At 39.4% G+C, this 12340-nt stretch overlaps 1 protein-coding gene across 1 annotated transcript; it reads left to right on the forward strand.

Moving 5' to 3' along the window:
• Positions 1–847: 847 nt before the first annotated feature.
• cmasa (cytidine monophosphate N-acetylneuraminic acid synthetase a) lies at positions 848–8474 on the forward strand. The gene is made up of 8 exons (XM_086276074.1): positions 848–1212; positions 2832–2974; positions 3056–3211; positions 5635–5771; positions 7106–7200; positions 7290–7461; positions 7563–7728; positions 7977–8474. The coding sequence occupies exons 1-8, from the start codon at positions 998–1000 to the stop codon at positions 8189–8191; spliced, it is 1299 nt and encodes a 432-aa protein (XP_086132200.1). The 5' UTR covers positions 848–997; the 3' UTR covers positions 8192–8474.
• The last annotated feature ends 3866 nt before the right edge of the window (positions 8475–12340 follow it).

Raw genomic sequence — 12340 nt, forward strand, 5'->3', positions numbered from 1 at the left:
CTGAGGGATGCGAAATCAACGAGACTGAATGTGGATGGATTTTTTAAATCAACTGCTATTAAAATCAGCTCAAAGTAATAATTAATCAGAAATAATGTGTGTGAATTGTGTCAAAAAAGATCAGAGAAACTTGTTAATATGAGAATAATGTACAAAAACACCTGAAGTTAAGGCTGGAACTGAAAACGCACATTTATTAAACACAACTACAACAATGTTTAAATAATAATAAAACAAGACTGATGCAAACACTGCAAAAAACTTAAGACATTACAGTAATGGTAAGACACCATAATAGTTTTATACATTAATTTGACTCTAAATTAAACTTACAGTTGCTTTACTCAAAGGGGGGGAGTTTACAGGCTTTATCCTTTGCCTGTTGAATTAGGAGTGTTGTCCAAATTCAAATTGTAGTTTCAACACAGCGGACAGCTCTTTTCATTTCCTGACTGCAGTTCCCCTACCCTTCTTTTAACCTCTTATTCCGGTTAGGAAAAAGAGGTATCGCTTCAGTCTGTCTGCAGATCAAAGTTAATGTTACTGATTGAACAGGTGTTCCTGGTGTGTGTTCGCTGTTCAAACAGCTGCAGGTACAGCAAAATGTAAGCGAGGAAAATAACATTTAATACATTTTCCAAATCACCACATTAATACACACACAGGTCGGTACAGTGCGTATGTCCTGGTTCAGCTCATATAATAAGGCGCATAGAACAAACTATAAACCCGCCTCCTCTCCCTGCAGAGGGCTGAGGAATCTTTCATTAATGATGACGCTGTGTTCCGGAGACCTGATTGGTCGGTGGGCGGTGCTTTCACACCTGTTGCTCTTTGATATTTTACTTAACCTGCTCCGGAGCAGGTAGATCTACTGCACAGGTTATCATAGCGATTTATGTCGGTGATAAGTGAGCCACCTTCATAGTAGGCCACGGAAGTCACCCGGATAAACCCAGACCTTGCTTCGTAGTAGGAGTAGATCTTTGACGTCGTTATGGCATCCGCTACACGGAGAAACAATGAGACCTCGTTAGACGAATGTCAGTCATCGAGCAAACTGCCGCGAAATGCCAAGAGTCACATAGCAGCTTTAATTTTAGCTCGAGGGGGGAGCAAAGGGATCCCGCTGAAAAACATCAAGATGCTGGCCGGGGTCCCGCTCATCGGGTGGGTGCTGAGGGCCGCCGTGGACTCGGGAATGTTTGACAGGTGAGGAAGGACAAGAGCTTTTATTGTAGGGTCAGATGAACGAGCACCAGCAGCCAACTTTAATGTCTTTTCGTTATGAAAACATCAAATCAAATCAGATTTGATTATATTATATTAACCTACTTCTGTCCACATGTCATAACGGCCTAAAGTATTCTGCACATCAGTAAAGTCAGGGAATATAAAATGCATCAGTTTGCTCCCTGATCGCTAAGCAGCTGCTGAGCAGCTCTGTGCTCAGCTTTAAGCGTGACGTGGAGGAGTCCCACGCGTCCTTTTAGGATGTTTACTTAAAGTCACAAATGAAGAAAACTGCTCGCATTTATCTACTATATTCCACTTCTTTTTTTTCATCGGCGTGACTCCGCAGACATAACCTGCACATTATGAGAAACATTTTCTAACATTTTTGTCAAACTTATTTTGACGTTACAAACACTATTACGATCTGGAATTTGTCTCTTCCTATTAAAGTCACCCTCAGCTGAAACATAACTACTCATACACTTAAACTGTGAGTTACAGCAATTCATACAATTATGCAACAAAACCCTAAAACGTCCAAACTGCCAATGAGTTATTGCACTGTGAGCTCAGTTTAATTATCCGTTAACAGTTTAGTGCCGCTGCAGCCATCGTTTAACCAACATGAGATCATTCATCAAAAAATCTGCTTACTATAAGTGCAGGTTTGTTTGTTTGTTTGTTTTTATCGTACATCGGATCCGTTCATTTAAAAAATGGAGCATGCGCACTGAGCTAGGGCATAATTTATATTCCAGCGAAAAGAACAGCAATTACTAGTTATTTAGTCTTCCTACAACTGGTTTGTTCGTTTACCGATAAGCTTGGAGGTACGTGTGTCACCAAGAGGCTGGCAGGTTGTGTGCGTGTGGTTAATTACAGACACAAATTCTCATTTTGTTTTGTTAGCTTTTTGCAGGTCATGTCTTGTTTTCTGATAAGGTGAGACTTCTCTGCCATCATTATCACAGCTGGCTGTGTCATTGTCGACAATTATACTGGACACATTTATTAATATTAAGCCCAGAATCCCTCTTAAGTCGCCCCAACAGGTGGATACACAGATTTGATTTTGCAAATTTCCTGATCCACCCCCAATTTGTTCAGTGAGCTTTCATGTGTTAAGTAAAATAAAATGTGAAGAGACTGAGTCTCAGTCTAATCTCCGTAATTATAATGGATCACATCCATAGACCAAAAGTCGATATTGATATAAAAATGTCGACATAAAAATTAAATAAGCAAAAAAGAGACGGAAGAAACACCCTTCAACTATATTACCAGTGTTGACTGTTCAAAGTTCCAACTTCCCTCTTGCAACACCACAACTTCAACACACTGATCCTAACAAAAACGGGAGTAAACAATTAAAAAAATAACTCATGACAATTGGTAGAGAAATTAACTGTTTTGTATATCCAAAAACAAAAATATCGGGCGATATATCAGAGTATTGTTTTTCTTAATCGCTTACATTGGACGATCTCTAATCACTATATCTTTGGCTATGAGGACAAATTACAGAACGTCTAGTAGTGTTATGAAAAGAGACGGTTACAATTAATAATAATGATTATGCACCTTCACTTTCACAGTGTGTGGGTATCAACGGACCATGATAAAATTGAGGAAGTTGCAAAGGCATGGGGTGCTCAGGTGCACCGGAGGAGTCCTAAAGTCTCCAGAGACTTTTCCTCATCAGTAGAAACCATCCAAGAGTTTCTTGAGCACCATAAAGGTAGGAACGTGTTTCTAAGATGGTCTCAAAGCATTGCCCTGCTGCCACACAGTGCAGATTACTCTGCTTTTGTTTTCACAGAGGTGGATATAGTTTGCCACTTCCAGGCTACATCACCGTGTCTCCACCCGTTCCATGTGAAGGAGGCCTTGGAGAAGATCACGGTGCACGGTTACGATTCAGTCTTCGCAGTGGTCAGGAGACACCAGTTTCGCTGGAAGGAGGTTAAAAAAGGATGTAAGTGAGCAAGTCTGCACATTTGACCTCTGATCTCACGTTTACCTTTTACAAAATGTGTTACTGTCTTACAGAAAGTATTATGAAGAGAAAGAGAATGAGCTGCCTAGTTAGTTAGAAATATACTGTAGTATATTTTTATATAATAAGCTCAAGTTATTCATCTATTATCCATTACGTGCTCCTACATGTTTGTATAACTAAACATATCAATGCCCCCCTTATCTGATTCTTATTGCACTACAAACCTCTTAAAATGCATTTAAAAACAACAAAGAACATAAATTAATGTAATTAATGAGGTTTGTGCTCTTGGAGTGCTTCTTATATTTCAGCTGCCTAAAGGAAAGTATTTAAACTATTTTTAGAGGTTGTGGTTATCCTTTTCATCTTGTTTGTCTTCTCTTCCAAATAGACCTGTGTGTTGTTTTTTTACACTCACTTTCTCAATTTTCACAAAAAGGTCAGATTTCTTGCTGGTATGTTAAAGGATTCAAATGACAGGGAGGAGCAGCCATTAAATAGACGATCTTTGCACCTGCACCTTAGTAATTATTAACTGCGATAAACAAAATCCAACAGATGCTTCACTGGACAAACAATGAATCCTTACAGTGACAGTCTTTCTTTTTTATACTTGTTTTTTTTAACTGCTTGGTGTTTCTAAAAATGGGATTGGAGAACTGGTTCCAAGTTGAGAACTGGTTATTTGAGCTATTACAGTACTAAATTTCCAAGCTTATCAGCTCTCTTCATCTGATAATTATTGATCTGCATGCAAGCAGCTTTCAGTTTTGATACTTACTCACACTTGTGCTTGTTTTCCACCCGGGGGAAGCACAGAGGCAGTTGTTAGGCATTCATGGATTACTCGTCTCCCTGCAGAGAGTGTTTACAAAATGCAATATACTGCCAAAAGCATTTGCTTGTCTAACCTTACATGCATATGAACGTCCCATTCTTAATCCATAGGGTTTAATATGATCTCTGCTGACGTTTTGCAACTATAATGGCTTCAACTCTTCTGGGAAGGCTTTCCACAAAATTTAGAAGTTATATGGGAATTTTTTTTTTTTTTATGATTCTTCCTGGGGCACATTTGCGAGGTCAGACAGTGATGTATGATGAGAAGACCTGCCTCACAATCTTCTCTCTAATTCACTCCTCACATAGTGCCTCAGTATCTGCTGACCCTGCTCTGTGATTATGTGTGCCCTACCACTTTTTGGCTGAGTTAAAAGAGGTACCAATAATTAAGTCACTGCACACTGTGCCTGACATTTCTTACCAACCTAAATCAGATGCAGCAGATCCATGTAACAAAACAAAAGTCAGGTACTTGCATCATTTCCCAGTATGTTGATAGCTTAAACAAATAACATAACAAGACACTGATCTTTTCAATCTTGTTCACTCTCCATAGTTATACTAATAATAATCCAAAACATTGCCGGTTATCACGGCTGTCACTAGTTCATTTTCCACTTTTCTTCATTTATATCTTGCATTCACACAGAGTGCCAAAGAGGAGTGCAGCCATCTGTCAGGTGCGCAGCTCCAGGTAGTGGCTGGTGGCATTGTAACTTTGAACATTAAACTGCTGCTGTGCATTAATAAAACAAAACTAATAACAGCTAACATTTAAAAATCTACCTGACTAGTCCCACACTTTTGTATTTTAAAAGAGGCATGAAAGACCCAGAATCTCTCAGAAGTGAAGGGTTTTTGCAGGAACAGTGAATCTCCTCAGACAAGAACTAAAAGACTCTTAAGTTCCTACTGTCACCATACGGAGTGCTAATATATCCTGATGCGGTGAATCATAAAATCAAACTTTAAGTCCTAATTTAGTTGTTAATTCCTTTTCACTTGCTTACTTGTCACCAATAAGACATTTTGAACCATGCATCCTGTTTTACTTGGCATAAAGTCATTTCACTTTGGCACATGCATGTATTTCTAAGTTGTGTTTGTAATTACCCACATGCACACAACCTGTCAGTGCACTTGATTACACACCTACCTCCAGGTTTACAACCAGTTTAAAGGTTAACTCATAAACTGGTTGCTGGAGGTATAGATCGTGACTGTTGTTCCTTTTACTGGAATTTCCTTTTCATCCTTCATCGTGCACACTCGTGTTTCCTTTTTTCATTAGTTTTATGAACAGATCAATACAACTCTTAACATGTATTTGATAAAAGACATACAAACAAACAAAGCTACAGAATTTAACACATTTCTCACAGATTTGGTCACCCACCTACTATGATGGCATGAATTTCCCTTAAATGTCTTTTTAAAAACTCAGTTCACTCACACACTGGTTACTATGTCAAGAAGCAGACAGCTTCTCTGTGTAAATAACTACTTGATGGAAAGAGGAGTTTGCATTGTTATTAAGGGATCCTATTTCCTTCTAGCTGGTGAGAAAACAGTGCCATTCAATCTGGAGCCAGCCAAACGGCCGCGACGTCAGGACTGGCCAGGGGAGCTGTGTGAGAATGGCTCATTTTACTTCGCCAAAAAAGAGATCATTGAAAAGGAAGGACACTTGCAGGTAAAGGTGGTGGTGATGATGGTGGTGGTGCATATATGGTTTAAAATTACTATAATGACTTTATAATGACTGAAAAAACAGCCCCAATGCCCAACAGTTAAACCGTGCCTTTTTTTATTCCTGGTTGGCACCAACATTAAACACACACCTATAAGACAGCAGCAGATGAGATTGATGACAAATGGATCAGATTTCATCAGCTAAGTTGTCGAAGAGATTGTTCAATCCCTATTGCTGTAAAAATATCTCGGCATGCTGTCTGCAAGCTTTTGAAATCTCCAAACTCTTTATTATGAAAAGGAGTCCTTGGACTGCAGGAAAAAAGTCTGCTTAAAACAGGAACAATGTTATTTTTATAGGGAAAAAGTGTCATTGAATAAGAAGCTTAACTTAACTTTGGGAGGAAGTAAAGAAAAAACAGACTTTCTGAGCTGGATTTCCTGTGTTGAAAGTTTAGTTAGTTGTGTTCTATTTTTGTGGGATTCTTACTGAAACTGTGTTACGTTCCCCTGAGGGGTCTAGGCGATGAGGGGGGAGTAACAAAAAGTGACCGGGTTAGAAAAAGGAGTCAAGGAGGCAAAAGGGTTAAATCAAAGAGTTTTATTAAAGTTCCCTTTCAAACTCAACTAAAAGAGACGGACAAACCACTATCACTGTTTAAGAAAACAAACAAAACTCAGGCGTGGTCAATAAAGTAAAACGTAAGCCAAAAAGAAAGAGCAGCTCACTAGCTGAAAACCACCAAAAACACTAACACAGCTCACTAGCTACTAACACTCAGCTCACTAGCTACAAACACTCAGCTCACTAGCTACAAACACTCAGCTCACTAGCTACTAACACTCAGCTCACTAGCTACTAACACTCAGCTCACTAGCTACTAACACTCAGCTCACTAGCTGTAACCGCACTCTGGCCCAGAGCTCACCTTTCCCTGGGCTTAAATCTCCCTGATTACTGACGGGAGTCAGCTGTGTAAAAGGGAAAGGTGGCACCTCAGGCAGAAGAGGTAGTGGGACACGCCCACACAGGCACCTTCAGGAGGAGGCCCTGCTAGGGCTGTAACAAACTGATATTGGGTTCAATTTCATTTGATACTCAGAGTCTTGCGTATTTCTCTCTTTAATTGTTGTGTAGTTTGATGTATTTAGGAGAAGAATCTGGCACAAAACAAAACCCAAAACATAAGGACAGAGATCTGGCTGGTACCCAACAAGGGGAAAAAAATCTATAATAAACCAAAGGACCAAATTGGACTGTGACAGCTCCACGGCTTTTCCAAACCCTTTGTGTAACAATACATCTAAGTCATGCTTGTGTTTTCACCTCTGTAGGGCGGTAAGTTAACCTACTATGAGATGCTGCCGGAGTACAGCGTAGATATAGACGTGGACATCGACTGGCCTGTGGCAGAACAGAGGGTTCTCAGGTGAGAAGCGCCGAAAATAATGTCTACCAGTCAGCTTTTAATCAACTATCCATTCCCTTTCCTGATACAGCCTATGTTTCTCCAATCAGGTACGGTTACTTCGGTAAGGACACACCAGAGGTGGTCCGCCTAATGTTCTGCAACATTTCCGGCTGTTTAACTGATGGAAAGATCTTTATGTCTGTGTCGGGAGAGGCAATGGTGTCTGTCAACACCAGAGACACAACTGGGCTTCGGATGCTGCAGGAAGAACAAGTTGAGGTTGGATTTTTTTTTTTTTCAGCTGTCTGAACAGAATTACGTAAACTGGCCCATCTTGTGGAACGTCGCTCACAAAACTGCACTCTGTCTCGCTTCACCAGGTCATACTGTTGACCACAGAGAAAGACCCCATTGACCCAGCTTTGCTTCAAAAACTTGAAGATAGGATAATGTGCAAGGTTGAGAAGGTGGGACAGGAGCCGCTGAATGATTTGCAATCAATCGTTGAGAAGAAGAAGCTGGAATGGAAGGATGTGGCGTTCATGGGTAAAACAACTGTATTTTTATTTGTTAACAGTTTAATTGGCAGGAATTGGAAACATGTTGAGGCTACTGCTTTAAAAAGTGGTGTATTTAACATTTATGTTAAAGTGCTGTTTTAATAAAATCTGAATAGTGTCTGGCAACAAATTAACAATTAAAGATGTCTGACTGTTTGTGTTTGTGCAGCCAATCTCTGCAGCTTGTTTAAGTAAATTATTATAGGGACTAATGATCTTCTGTTCCCCTCTCAGGTTTTGATCAAGCAGATGTGAAATGCCTGAACCTGGCAGGGCTGAGTGCAGTACCCGGCGATGCTCCAGCTGTGGCTAAAAAGGCTGCAAAGTACATCTGCCATTGTGCTGGGGGATCGGGAGCCGTGAGGGATTTCACCGAGCACATTCTGCTGCAGAAGCAAATGGCAAAATCTCAGAGGGATCACGACCGCATCGACCGCCACAACTTCTAATCTTAAAAGAAGTCTACATGGAAAAGGTTGAGAGTACTAAAACAAAACGATGCACATGCATGTTAGAAATATTGAGGCCAGATTTACAGTAGCCCACCCTCTTTCAATCTAAGGTTTTATATATCAGGACATCAAAAAAGTCATGTGGTCTGTACATAAACACAAAACACATTAACACATTATAAAACACTTGTTTTAAAAAATAAACTACAAGGAAACTGTTCCCACTAAAGGTCCAAACAACAAACTTGTTGCACCAAAAATGTCTTTTTTTTTCACTATGGCTAAGTGACCTCTTAGGTTCTCAAAATTGTCTTCATTTTTAACACTAATAGAAGTTTTTTTTCGGTTGATTTAATAAACCTGGTCAAAAATATTCCCTGGCATTCATGTCCAACTTGGCAGTAGCTGGGTTAAAGCAAAGAAACTTGCACCCGGACCTCATGCAGTGAAGGTTTTTGTCCCCCCTCCCCACACACACGCACGCACACACACACTATGAATAGGATTCTTGCACATGGAATAAAAGAAGAAATTTTGACAACGCTTTGAATTTCATACGTTAAATCAGATGTTAATTTACGTTAGGGTTGAATTCCATCACACAAAGTAAAGCACCAAATGTAAGCATAACGCGTTAAGCTAGCACTAGCAAGGCTGCACTGAACTGTCACATTTACTACAAGGACACTGGAGGACTGTACTAGAAAGCAATGTTTGGGGTCAACTCTGAAGCTACCGTGTAAGATCTCTCTGTAATCACAAATCTACAGATGGAGTCATTGTTATGTTTTTCTTTTTCGAAACTGGCAGATAGTGTCTCCAAGTCCTGGGAAGAAGTCATGCAAAAATCCAAATAATTACAAGGTCGATGTGAAAAAGAAATGAAGTCCTCTATCACCTCTCCACTCAAAAACATGTCACAGTTATCATGCATCTGTTGTTTATGCCGCTGATATCCCCTGCTGCCCTGCTTCAAACATAAGGGCAATGCCTTAAATAAAACTGAAGTTTGATGTTTTCTTGGTAAGGTTTGGAGGTGAAGCTAGCTGGATTCTGTCACTTTCCTCTTTTTGCAGGCTATATGCTTAGCTAGGTTTCTCCTCACTGTAGTATACTCTAGATTATTCTAGAATAGGGTAAGAAAGCAAACGTATTCTTTAAAAATAAGAATTTAACAGTGTTTGTGAGGGGGGGGGGGGGGGTAAGGTGGGGTAAGGTGTATGTGTAAAGGTGTATTCTTTCCATTTTTAATTCTGTTATTCAAAGATTTTGCTTGCTTGTGCTTGTTTTGGTTAAATGTCTTTTAAATCATTCTCTGGTTTTAATTTGACTGGATTATGATTATTTTATAATTATTTTTAAATTAATAAAATATTTCAAGTTAACAAAACAAGTTTGGGTACTGTCATCATTATCCATTTTCTTAACAGGAATGTAGTTGGACAAAGACAATTTAGGTCATCACAAAAACTCAACACTTCATGGCATTTGCTAATGTTATTTTGAACATCGGACAATTTCTCTGCCAAAAGAAATTCTGGCACGGGTCAATTTTGGTCTCCACCCTTTTCCAGCTGAGGACCATGGCCTCAGATTTGGCAGTGCCTTCCACTGCCAAATCTGAAAGTGGTGAAAGCCTTCCAGCACTTGGCTATGCCTTGAAATTCTGTCCTCAAAAATTACAAACAGAATCGGTGACAGACATGATCTCGTTTCTGGTTGAGTCCGACTTATTGCCGGCCCACAAATAACCCATGATAGGTGAAATCCGCGAAGTAGCCAGCTTTATTTTTTACAATTATTATAGATGTTGTAAGTCTGAAAAACCCCACAGTACACACTTTATACACTTTTCTCAGACAGGTATGAACATTTTCACACTTTTCTTTCTTCTTTAAAAACTCTCAAAGTTCAAACCTTCATAGAAAAATAAGGTCAGTATTATAGAATGAAACCAAAGATCAAAGTTTTCAGGTCTAGAACATGGGAAACATGGGGTTAGTATCTTGCCCAAGAACATTTGGCATGCAGACTGGAGCAGCCTGGGACCGAATCACCTGCATCTAAAATGCCCACTGAAAAACAAACAGGCTTAAATGTGCATGGAGTTTATTTCAAGATATTGTAAGTGCCAAACTGTCATTGCTAGAATTTCTTAGTGCAGATGCTTTTGTCTTGTTTTATTAGAAGTTTATACAATGAAAATCTTTGCATATGAAAGTTGCAAATCAGGTTTGTTCATTTGCATCAAAGGTCATGCCTTTAAAGCAGAGGTGTGGACTCGAGTCACATGACTTGGACTCGAGTCAGACTCGAGTCATTAATTTTATGACTTTAGACTTGACTTGAAAAAATGTTCTAAGACTTGTGACTTGACTTGGACTTTTACACCAATGACTTGGGACTTGAATTGGACTTGAACCGGTTTACTTGAAAAGACTTGATATTTTACCCCAAATATAAAATTTAACATGCATATTATATAGAGATTGAAAATGTGACGTCATTCACGGGTAGAACCGCAAAGGATTCTGGGAACTCGTGGCAAGCGGTACTAGCGCACGCAGGCTTTCAATTAAAATCAGTTATACAGCGATAAAAAGAAACACAAAAATGTCAAGAAGCTGTTGTATTATTAACTGCAATAGCCGGTCGCATGACAGCCACGGGAAGCCGACGGGTAAAGAGATCGGTTGTTATCGGATTACGTCGTTGAAGAGAAATTGTTCGAGCCATGTTTCCAAAGTAACAAAGACGCGACGGATGGTCTGGATTGCAGCCATTCAAAGATCAAATATAACGTCCCAGAACCCTCCAGCTCACAGGTTAGTCTGCTCCAAGCATTTACACGAAGGTCAGTGTTTTTTAGTAGTTAATACGTCATTTTCATAACATAATTGGTGATATAGGTTACAAGCAAGTCTGGCGCTGAACAGAAATCGTCGCGCTATGCTCCTTTGTTTATTGTGCATAAATAGTGAATTGTCCTGACACAATATTGCGTTTCGCTTCTGTTATTATGGTACATTGACAAAAACATATGCTTTTATTCACAGGATAAAACAGGTTTTTTGTATCACTAATTGCCCAGTACGATTACAGCATACAATATTGTTGTCACTGCTACATTTCTGTGATGCTACCAGAAACTATTTCCACTACTAATTAATTACCGTTGAGCTCAAAGGTCCTATTAATAAACGGTTAACGAATGTGTATTTATGACGACAATTTGTGAGACTGGTAAACTTATGATACGTACGATGGTCTTTACTTTCTACACGGTGCATTTCAAGGTCCTGCACCCATCCGTCGGTAAACTGTACCTGGGCTTGTTGCAGTGACCGGAAGTTACTAAACTTCATGAGTGTGTGCACTCACTCCAAGAACCGTATAATTATAAATATGCATATAAATATGCTAAGATGAGATAGCTGACTTCATCTAACTAGCAAATGTTGTCCAGGCTATGTTGGTGATACAGTTTTTTTTAAATGTGTATGATATTTTTGTCATGCGATTTTAAAGCCGGTCCTACAACCGCATCCAAGAATAACATGCAGCTTATCTCAGAACCGTTGGTGAAAATTATTCTTGGAGCTAGGTTTAATTGAGCTGCATTTTAAAGAGGTGCAATTTCACAATTTGTGTATATTTTCTAAGTTCACTATTTTGTCATGTGTTGAGAAAAACACAGATTTTAAAATTACATGGTCTAATATTTACATTTAGCATATAACTGCAACATTATTTTTTCGTTTTTTTTTTTTTTTAAAGACTCGAAAGGACTTGAAATTCAAAGTTTCAGACTTGTGACTTGACTCGGACTTTTACACCAGTGACTTGAGACTCGACTCTGACTTGCCTGACATTACTTGAGACTTGACTTGAGACTTGAGGATAAAGACTTGAGACTTACTTGAGACTTGCAAAACAATGACTTGGTCCCACCTCTGCTTTAAAGACAGAACTAACTGTCAAACCGTCCCTGTGCCTTGAGTGTTGCCTTGCCACTGCTTTGCCCTTTTTGCCGTGTGTCATTTCCATGCCCTTTCTCATTTCATAGACTGCATATCCTTGATTCCCCTCTTTACGTCTTAGTCCCAAAGAAGATAAGGATGCACAAATAATTAACTGACAGGAATA

Source organism: Aulonocara sp. 'chitande type north' Nkhata Bay, linkage group LG3 (genome assembly GCF_057382095.1).
Source record: "Aulonocara sp. 'chitande type north' Nkhata Bay isolate Kocher_YH1m ecotype deep benthic linkage group LG3, A_spYH_male_GT1.1, whole genome shotgun sequence".
NCBI classification, from domain to species: Eukaryota; Metazoa; Chordata; class Actinopteri; order Cichliformes; family Cichlidae; genus Aulonocara; species Aulonocara sp. 'chitande type north' Nkhata Bay.